Source organism: Sinocyclocheilus rhinocerous, unplaced genomic scaffold (assembly GCF_001515625.1).
Source record: "Sinocyclocheilus rhinocerous isolate Xijiao unplaced genomic scaffold, SAMN03320098_v1.1 scaffold1093, whole genome shotgun sequence".
In the NCBI taxonomy this organism is placed as follows: domain Eukaryota; kingdom Metazoa; phylum Chordata; class Actinopteri; order Cypriniformes; family Cyprinidae; genus Sinocyclocheilus; species Sinocyclocheilus rhinocerous.
In genome coordinates, this window is record NW_015626381.1 from 910802 (window position 1) to 923048 (window position 12247).

General features: G+C 40.2%; 1 protein-coding gene across 1 annotated transcript in view; it reads right to left on the minus strand.

Moving 5' to 3' along the window:
- Positions 1-11231, minus strand: part of LOC107712978 (la-related protein 6-like) — a 17184-nt gene extending 5953 nt beyond the window's left edge. The window contains exons 1-2 of the mRNA XM_016518380.1: positions 10675-11231; positions 4289-4472 (exon numbers count right to left, since the gene is read on the minus strand). Of these exons, the coding sequence (XP_016373866.1) occupies positions 4289-4472; positions 10675-11198 (708 nt within the window). The 5' untranslated portion in view covers positions 11199-11231. The remainder of the gene's footprint in view (positions 1-4288; positions 4473-10674) is intronic.
- Positions 11232-12247: the final 1016 nt, after the last annotated feature.

The window sequence follows — 12247 nt, forward strand, 5'->3', positions numbered from 1 at the left end:
TACAACATACCATACGGTGTCAAATAAAATCATCTCAGAGGAAATAGGAGCAAATGATCACCTTTCCTGCGGCCAGTTGTTCAAAAGTTTAATCTGGATCAGAATGGAAATCCCATGTTTTGCGATCCAGGATCAGGAAACCCATCTTACTTTTGTGCCAGTTTTCCAAGCAAAATTGGATTGGATCACCCTGATCCAGATACACACTTTCAGATTTCCAAATCTGGATTACTAGTGCTCTACGGAGCCCCTCAAGGGACATGATGGATGATGCCAACGTTTTGCATTCTAGTTTTGCATTTGCACAAATAACTACCATCTCTCATGATTGTGCCAATGTAGTTTACAATCAGTGATAAAAAAAAAACACTTTAAATAAAACATTTTTGATTGATATCGACAGCAGTTTGGGGATATATTACATGTTACAAATGTTGTATTTTTTGGACCGGTTTTAAAGTTACATTTTTGTTCCCGAAATCCACTCTTCTGCTGGGATCAGAATAATCCAGTTTTTGGATCAAAAGTATCCCAAAATGTTTTGAACAACACAAACTGAGGATTTAATCCAGATCAAAACCAAGACTGGATTTTGTGATCTAATCCGAATTCAGAATCCTTTTCAGAAGGCTGGAGTCAAACTCTTGGCACTAATTAATCCGTCACTTGATAATATGACTAATGCGAAGACAATATTTAGCCCAAACGGTGTTTGTTCAGTGTGTTAGACTGGTAAATCACACTTCTGCTGTTAATGCGTTTACATAACCATCAGTGCCATTTTTCCCTTTCAGTTAATACTTCTGCATATTGTTGGGCGTATGCAGATCGCAATATTAATAATTGTTTTGTGCATTGCAGAGCATTTTTGAAGCAGCAGAGAACCAGCAAATGAGATGCAAAACAAAACAGCCAAAAGCAACCTGAAGAAATGAGCAATACCCCAGATAGCTGCGATTGTAGTGATTTATTTGTACAGTAAGGAAGCAGACGGTGCATTGCCTCAACCCAGATTGAAGGCAGATACGAGGCATTTGTGCTCAGGACAGAAACCTCAAACACTCTTTCAACAGCGAGGACTCAACCGAAGAACAGAGAAACTAACAAAACAAACTCATCCCATCTTATCCGCAAATCACTCAAATGAGAAGCACGTTTGACGGCAGAAACCAAACGGAAGTTAAAGCAAATAAAACTAAACGGATTTCTGCCACCAGTTGTAAACCACATGAACTTACTATATGGTTAGGATTAGAGTTTGTGTACTTGCATGTAATTATGCATAATTAATTGTTAACTATTATAATAGTAAGTACATGTAACGTGTAACAAGGACACCTTAAAATAAGTGTTACCACATAAACAGTACCATGGTAATGATGGAAACATTGATTTTTTTTGGACATTACCTTGCAAATACCATGGTACATTCATACCATATAATATCAGTGTACTATGTTACAGTACCTTTTCATCAGTGGAAACTACAACAAATAATTCTCTATTTCCCCCAATACACCGCAAAAAATGGGTTTCTTAGTGTTTTTGACTTGTTTTCCAGTAACACTTTCTATGAAGCCTGTATTTATAATACATTATAAGGGTATTCTTAAGGCATTATAATGAATGAATGCATTATACAAAATCTCATGTTGCATCATCTCATAAATAATCATAGGAACATTATTATAATATATAATATTACAATACATATGACCACTTTAAAAGCTATAACCACAAATATGACGATGCTAAAAATAACATTTGGTGTATTTGGTGTAATGCAATGCGTTTATAAGGCTCAAAAAATGTGGAAAATTATTTTCGCATCATAAGACCCCTTTAAGAGTTTAATTAGAACACAAAATGAACATGTTGCATCCACTTACATTGTAGCTTAAGTTACCACTGATTATATTTCCCATAGTTACAATGTATTAAGTCTCATATCTTGCCATTGTTTAAGATCTGAACAATAACTTAATACGTTTTAATGTTTTTACTGTACAAAGTCTCCATGAAAACATCCAAAAGGCTTTATAATGTGGTCTTTTTTTTAATAGTAACTTCACACTTTGCTTACAGCAGACAAAGACCACTTATAAATATAAATTTTTCTCAAACAGCCATAAGATCAGATATGCTTTGCAACGATTATAATGCCTTAAGAATACCCTTATAATGTATTATAAATACAGGCTTCATAGAAAGCGTTACCCAAACATTCTTAAATCAAAATATGTTTACTTGAAGCAAAGTGCCATAAGATTAAGTTTCTGAAACATCAAAATTAAGTGAGTTTTTGCTTAAAACAAGAAAAAATATCTGCCAGTGGGGTCGGAAAATATTTTGAATTAGGTTTTTCATTTTATTTTTCTGACTCCTTTGGCTGATATATTTTCTTGGTCACTTAATTTTTATATTTTTTTCCGAAAACAAGACTTCACATCTCAAGTCATTTTACTTCAGGTAAATATGTCTTGCTTTATGAACGCTTAGATATTTGTACTAGAAAACAAGACAAAAATACAGCGCGAGTAAATCATTTTTGCAGTGTAATGAGAAAAACATAACATTTGTGGCTTTCCAAAAGAGAAAAAAAATTGGGAAATTGATATTGAAAAAGATTGATATCATTGGTCAAGAGATAAATGTCAAATGCCGTTAGTGTTGTTGTATTAGAAACACTCACTGAAAGTGTTAACTAGTTTTCTGTAATGCAAGAAAACACCAAGTATAGTTTTGTAAATAATGATTTATGTTGTTAATAACTGCATCACAGTCTGTGAAAAGTGTCCATTCATTAACACATGATTGCAGCCCGTTCAGTATTAATGTCTCAAAGGAAAAGTAATTCTGTTCCCTCGTCATTGCACATCAAAGTAGAGCTTTAATTGAGACTGATAAAGCAGAGAAAAGGCAGCGAGACACCAGCTGGGGCCAGATTTAACCATCGCTGCAGAACGAGCATCAGAAGCAGCATGAAATAAAGCCGATTTAGAGTACTGCAAATGATTAGACAAATGCATTTCCCCGTGCTTGTGATTTCTTACTAAAACGGGAAGTTAAAGTGGAACATTTTGAAATGCCGGTTCCTTATTTATTAGCCAATAGTCTGTAAACCCATCATTTAGTAGCATTCATCAGAGGCTGAAATGAGTATCACTCTCATTCACTTTCTTAAAACATCTTTAAATAAAGAGTTCCGAGTCATGAAGCAAACCAACCCGCTCTCAGATGAACAACACGCACTGATTTAAAGCAAAAAGGAATTGAGAATACAGAAAACTGTTTTACAAGGGAATTTATGAATCCCATGAAGTATGACAATCAGAAACAGCAGCACAATATAGAACTACTGATCTTTAGATATTAAGCATGTAAACATTATACCATGTTTGTGAGATTTATAGGCTGAATGGAGATCAGTGTTATTACGTCATTCACGGTGCCTCATGGGAGTGGCCAAGATTCTCATCTCCATGGTAACGGTGACTTCTCTGATTGGTGGATCTTTCATCAGGATTATGGGTAGTTCAGTTCCTCAGCGGGAATTTGGCTATTAAACGGTTTCATAAAAATGCTGAAGTTATACTAAATACAAAAGTTGAAATCATACTAACCCGTGCCAATTTCTCTACAGAGACAATGAATTAAATTTTTACTTTCAGAACCAAAAAATATTCGTCTTAATTAGAACATTTCACATTTAGACATTTAGCAGACGCTTTTATCCAAAGCGACTTACAAATGAGGACAATGGAAGTGTGTGTGTGTGTGTGTGTGTGTGTGTATATATATATATATATAATATATACTACACAAAATTATAAGCGCTATGTGTACTGTGTTAGGCTAACAGAGACTTGTCATAGCACTTGCATATTATTGCTCTTTTGTTGATTTTGATTCCTTCCATTGTCCTAATTTGTAAGTCGCTTTGGATAAAGGAAACGCAACACTTTTGTTTTTGCCCATCAATCCATTTATAATTTTGTTCAGTGTATATACACACATATATATACACATATATCATATATACATACACGTATATATATATATATATATATATATAAATATATGTATATATGTGTGTTTATATATTTTGTATATTTTGATGTATATATTTTGTCATCAACCTTTTTTATTTTGTAGACAAATTTCAAATGTTTGTCTGGTAAAAGTATGTGTCAGCTATGAGTAAAATAAAACAAAGTTAACGGACAGCAGTTCTGTGTTTTTTTTTAGGTCATGAGGTCTTGAAGAACCTGGAACATGAAGCATTTACCTTCTTGAAGGATGTGAGCAGCTTGACGCTGACGAAGCCCAGCTTGTTGCGGCGGACGTGTTTGAGCAGAAAGGCATCGTGCTCCAGGTTCTCGTCAGACAGATAATATTCAATCTGTGCCACCAGTTTCTGGATGAGCTCTGGGTCCGGAGACTGCCAGCTCTCCTCCTCCTGCTCCCCGCCGCTGAGAGAAACACACACCAAACACACGCATCAATCCACTGACGGAGAAACACAGACCAAACACACGCATCAATCCACTGACGGAGAAACACAGACCAAACACACGCATCAATCCACTGACGGAGAAACACAGACCAAACACACGCATCAATCCACTGACGGAGAAACACAGACCAAACACACGCATCAATCCACTGACGGAGAAACACAGACCAAACACACGCATCAATCCACTGACGGAGAAACACAGACCAAACACACGCATCAATCCACTGACGGAGAAACACAGACCAAACACACGCATCAATCCACTGACGGAGAAACACAGACCAAACACACGCATCAATCCACTGACGGAGAAACACAGACCAAACACACGCATCAATCCACTGACGGAGAAACACAGACCAAACACACGCATCAATCCACTGACGGAGAAACACAGACCAAACACACGCATCAATCCACTGACGGAGAAACACAGACCAAACACACGCATCAATCCACTGACGGAGAAACACAGACCAAACACACGCATCAATCCACTGACGGAGAAACACAGACCAAACACACGCATCAATCCACTGACGGAGAAACACAGACCAAACACACGCATCAATCCACTGACGGAGAAACACAGACCAAACACACGCATCAATCCACTGACGGAGAAACACAGACCAAACACACGCATCAATCCACTGACGGAGAAACACAGACCAAACACACGCATCAATCCACTGACGGAGAAACACAGACCAAACACACGCATCAATCCACTGACGGAGAAACACAGACCAAACACACGCATCAATCCACTGACGGAGAAACACAGACCAAACACACGCATCAATCCACTGACGGAGAAACACAGACCAAACACACGCATCAATCCACTGACGGAGAAACACAGACCAAACACACGCATCAATCCACTGACGGAGAAACACAGACCAAACACACGCATCAATCCACTGACGGAGAAACACAGACCAAACACACGCATCAATCCACTGACGGAGAAACACAGACCAAACACACGCATCAATCCACTGACGGAGAAACACAGACCAAACACACGCATCAATCCACTGACGGAGAAACACAGACCAAACACACGCATCAATCCACTGACGGAGAAACACAGACCAAACACACGCATCAATCCACTGACGGAGAAACACAGACCAAACACACGCATCAATCCACTGACGGAGAAACACAGACCAAACACACGCATCAATCCACTGACGGAGAAACACAGACCAAACACACGCATCAATCCACTGACGGAGAAACACAGACCAAACACACGCATCAATCCACTGACGGAGAAACACAGACCAAACACACGCATCAATCCACTGACGGAGAAACACAGACCAAACACACGCATCAATCCACTGACGGAGAAACACAGACCAAACACACGCATCAATCCACTGACGGAGAAACACAGACCAAACACACGCATCAATCCACTGACGGAGAAACACAGACCAAACACACGCATCAATCCACTGACGGAGAAACACAGACCAAACACACGCATCAATCCACTGACGGAGAAACACAGACCAAACACACGCATCAATCCACTGACGGAGAAACACAGACCAAACACACGCATCAATCCACTGACGGAGAAACACAGACCAAACACACGCATCAATCCACTGACGGAGAAACACAGACCAAACACACGCATCAATCCACTGACGGAGAAACACAGACCAAACACACGCATCAATCCACTGACGGAGAAACACAGACCAAACACACGCATCAATCCACTGACGGAGAAACACAGACCAAACACACGCATCAATCCACTGACGGAGAAACACAGACCAAACACACGCATCAATCCACTGACGGAGAAACACAGACCAAACACACGCATCAATCCACTGACGGAGAAACACAGACCAAACACACGCATCAATCCACTGACGGAGAAACACAGACCAAACACACGCATCAATCCACTGACGGAGAAACACAGACCAAACACACGCATCAATCCACTGACGGAGAAACACAGACCAAACACACGCATCAATCCACTGACGGAGAAACACAGACCAAACACACGCATCAATCCACTGACGGAGAAACACAGACCAAACACACGCATCAATCCACTGACGGAGAAACACAGACCAAACACACGCATCAATCCACTGACGGAGAAACACAGACCAAACACACGCATCAATCCACTGACGGAGAAACACAGACCAAACACACGCATCAATCCACTGACGGAGAAACACAGACCAAACACACGCATCAATCCACTGACGGAGAAACACAGACCAAACACACGCATCAATCCACTGACGGAGAAACACAGACCAAACACACGCATCAATCCACTGACGGAGAAACACAGACCAAACACACGCATCAATCCACTGACGGAGAAACACAGACCAAACACACGCATCAATCCACTGACGGAGAAACACAGACCAAACACACGCATCAATCCACTGACGGAGAAACACAGACCAAACACACGCATCAATCCACTGACGGAGAAACACAGACCAAACACACGCATCAATCCACTGACGGAGAAACACAGACCAAACACACGCATCAATCCACTGACGGAGAAACACAGACCAAACACACGCATCAATCCACTGACGGAGAAACACAGACCAAACACACGCATCAATCCACTGACGGAGAAACACAGACCAAACACACGCATCAATCCACTGACGGAGAAACACAGACCAAACACACGCATCAATCCACTGACGGAGAAACACAGACCAAACACACGCATCAATCCACTGACGGAGAAACACAGACCAAACACACGCATCAATCCACTGACGGAGAAACACAGACCAAACACACGCATCAATCCACTGACGGAGAAACACAGACCAAACACACGCATCAATCCACTGACGGAGAAACACAGACCAAACACACGCATCAATCCACTGACGGAGAAACACAGACCAAACACACGCATCAATCCACTGACGGAGAAACACAGACCAAACACACGCATCAATCCACTGACGGAGAAACACACACCAAACACACGCATCAATCCACTGACGGAGAAACACACACCAGCAGGGAGCCCGTCTGTTTCCCATCATCCCCCTGAAATCTCAGATTCCCCCACAATCCAACAGCAAAGCCTGCGCCAAAACACAAGCATCACAGCTCACTGCCCACGAACACCAACACACAAGCAGCGCCGAGACCTCTCCATCTGACCGCAGAACACACACACACACGCATGTTGTGTTTCCACGGTTTATGGGTTAATTCCATAGTTGTAATGGTTTTTATACTGTACAAACCGTATTTTCTATCGCCCTACACCAACCCTACACCTAAACCTACCCCTTACAGGAAACTTTCTGCATTTTTACTTTCTCAAAGAACTTCATGATTTATAAGCTTGTTTCCTCTTGGGGACCTAAAAAGATGTCCCCACAAGGTCAAAATTTACTATTACTATACATGTGGGGATATTTGGTCCCCATAATGTGATAAATGCCAGGTACACACACACTCGCATACACACTCTCTCAGACACACACACTCACAAACACACACTCACTCACTCATATACACACACTCACTCAAACTCACACACACGCTCTCATATACATACACACTCACTCAAACTCACTCACTCACACACTCACACACACTCATAAAACGCACTCACTCAAACTCACACACGCTCACTCATATACACACACACTCACTCAAACTCACTCATACACTCACTCTCAAACTCACACACACTCACTCATATACATACACACTCACTCAAACTCACTCACTCATACACACACTCACACTCACTCATATACACACACACACACACACTCACTCATACACACACTCACTCTCAAACCCACACACACCCACTCATATACACACACTCACTCTCAAACTCACACACACACACACTCATACACACACACACACACTCACTCACACAAACACACACTCACTCACACACACACACACACACTCACTCACACAAACACACACTCACTCACATACACACGCACGCAGCTCTGCTTCCAGCAGCAAAACAAATCTAATCTATTCTGCGAGATTCCACGGCTTACCTCGCCGACTGCTGGAAAGAACCTTTAGAAAACAAATTAAACTGATGACTCACTGCCTTCTCTTCCAGCCCACAACCTTTAAAAACGCATCCGCTCGGGACGCTCACGCAAACTCCTGGAGAGAGCAGCTCTCCAACAAAGGCGGGGAAGCCCTTCAAGCACAGAAAGCGGCCCATCACCATCCTCCCACTGCTGCGGAGCACAATAGCAGCATCAGCCGACTCATTAGTGCTCCACAACAATGCAGACGCAGCCGTGGGCCGTAGACGCACAACTACTCGCATCACAGTTAACGCTCGCAGAGGGAAAGTGCTCAATAGGTCATGAGGGAGAGATTTAATTGCACATCAACAGCACTGATGATAAACCAGAGGTCAGCGCTCGCTGCGGTCACTGAGGACACTAGTGAGCAGACCAGGGGGTTTAAATTAAACATTAAAATATGAAATAAAAACTAGATTAAAACAAAACTGGGGGACGCAAGGAAGGGCTAGGGGATCCACGGAAAAATTTAGAAAAACCATGTCCGAAAAAAAGTTAATATAATAAGAGATTACAATAAATAGATGACAATATGCAAATAAAAACTTGATCAAATAGATACAAATTAAAATGAATACAAATCATGTCCAAATTAAAATAAGTATACAAAAAATTTTTTTTAAATAAACTGGGAGCTGCAAGAAAGTGCTAGAAGATCAGTGGAAAAATTAAAACAGTAAAAAAAAAAAACATTTAAAAAGATTTTTAAATAAAATAAAGTATACAGTAAAAGAAAGATTAAAATAAACTGGGGGCTGCAAGAAGTGTTTAAAAATTGTAGTTAAATTATAAAAAATAACAAAATTATAGTTATTAAAATTAAAGTACGCAATAACACACAAATTGGATTTAAATACATTTGACAATACAGTACCATAGTGACTAAACTTAATAGTGTAACAATAGATACTAAATATTTTCCAAATAACATTTTCACATCGGTTTAGAATATAAAGGAGTATAAATTGGGTCGTTATACATGAAAATACATGGATATCCTCAAGAGCATTTTGTAAGCCCACTGCATCTAAAAGATCAAAAACCCCTGATCCAGACGCACACGCAGATCAATATTTGGCCACCCTAAAATTGTAAGCAAATTTATTTCCAGTGAATATTGTATAATGTGCATAGCGATTATGAGACATTTGACATGATTACATCATACATGATCCTGGAGCACAAAACCAGTCATAAGAGACGATTGAGATTTCTAAGATGAATAAATATTAAATAAGCTTTCCATTGATGTATTAGGTGTGTGTTAGGATAACACAATATTTGACCAAGATACAATTATTTGAAAATCTGGAATCTGAGGGTGCAAAAAAATCTAAATATTAATAAGTTGTCTAAATGAAGTTCTTAGCAATGCATAAACAAAAATTAAGTTTTGATATATTTACGGTAGGAAATTTACAAAATATCTTCATGGAACATGATCTTTACTTAATATCCTAATGATTTTTGGCTTAAAAGAAAAATGTATAATTTTGACCCATACAATGTATTGTTGGCTATTGCTACAAATATACCCCAGCGACTTAACACTGCTTTTGTGCTGCAGGCTCACAGATGATGTTGGTGGACCATTAGAGTGGACTCATCTAGATGATGAATGGAGCTGGCGGAGCAACAGGTCTGGTCCCATTCCTACCTGAAGAGCTGCGACAGGTGTCTCTCTCTCTCACACACACACATACACACATACACACACACATACATACACGCACACATACATACATACATACACACACACACACACACACACATACATAGGATCACAATTACAAACATGCACTTTCATGGGGTCAAGCATTGTGAGCTCGTCTATTTATAGCCTGGAAGCGCGGCTGGTGTGTGTGTGTGTGTGTGTGTGTGTGAGAGAGTGTATAGGTATGCATGTATGTATGTGTGTGTGTATGTATGTATGCGTGTATGTATGTGAGTGTGTGTGTGTGTGTGTGTGTGACGGATGGAGAAACCAATGGCTCGATTCTAAGGAGATCGATTGGAATCTGAAGGATTGGAGTCCTCTACCTGGATTTATCGTGTCTGGCGAGCTCGTCTTCGCTGCCGCTGCCCGTCTGGAGCTCGATGGTGTTGGAGGAAGGCTCCTCGTCCTCCGCCGCTTGGATGGCCACGGTGATGGTCACCGGAGCGCTGATCTCCCGCGGCTCCTCGGTGCTCATGATCTCCGCCGTGAACGCCTCCTCTTCCGCGGCTGCGCTCGATGGAGAACCGGCGGCGACGCGGCGCGGCGAACACCAACTTCCCAGACGCGTGTGAAGATGAAAGAGAGCCGAGAGGACGCGCTCCGCGAGCGTCAGGATCCTGCGCCACGGAGACGGCGACGGCGCGACGCGATCAGAGGAAGGCTCGTCTTGAGCAGCTACTTCCTCGTATGTAAGAGGCTTTGTGTGTTTGAATCGAGCTCTGGGATTGGGCCACGGCGCCTCCCCAACCCACCAGCAAAACTGAAGCCAAGAGGGCGGCAGCAGGAACGCGACGCAGCGCAGGAACGCGTTCAGCGCGGCGGACATGTCTTCGCGTCTCTTTCTCATTACTTAGAGAGGCGGCGAGCGCCGCGCCGATACATTTATATCGGTAAACCGTGTTTGCTTCACGTGAAGGCAATTAGGAAAAGACGTCTCTTCAATCAATCAAAGCGGAGCCGCTGCAGTGTGAATGAGAGAATAGTCTTTACAGCGGGTTACTGTTTAGAAGCACTCAAGAGAAACGTCTCATTATCGGCCTGTCGCAAAACATATCATTCAACTAATTTTAAAAAAGTTCCTAAATCCCAAATGATTTTGTTTTTAAAGTGAATTAATGACGTGTAAAACTTAGTGATCTGTACGTACATATAGTAGGCTATATATCCCAAAAAAAAAAAATATATATATATATACACACACACACACACACACAAATATTTAGCCAGTTTAATAATCTAAATATTATATATATATATATATAGGAGCGATATTTGGATATATATTTGGGAAGAAAAAGATCTTAACAAGAATAATAATTATGATTATAGAATACATTAATGCAATATATATAAACTATTATATATACAAATATTATCCAATTTAATTGTATATATATATTTGGGAAGAAAAAGATCTAAACAAGAATGATCATTGTTATTATATAAAATATATTAATGCATTTTATGTGTATAAACTATTATATAATATGTGTGTGTGTGTGTGTGAGTATAGATATATGTAGATAGATACAAACAAATATTTATCCAATTTAATATATATTTAACAATAACAATAACAAAATAAGGATGATATATGATGATTATATTATTATTGTTGTATAAAATATATAAACATATTTTATATATAAAAAGTATTATATATACAAATATTTATCCAATTTAATAACCTAAATATAATATTATTATAAATAATAATATATTTTTGGAGTGATATATATATATATATATACACACACTCACTGGCCACTTTATTAGGTACAGCTTGCTAGTACCGGGTTGGACCCCCTTTTGCCTTCAGAACTGCCTTAATTCTTCGTGGCATAGATTCAACAAGGTGTTGGAAACATTCCTCAGAGATTTTGGTCCATGTTTGTT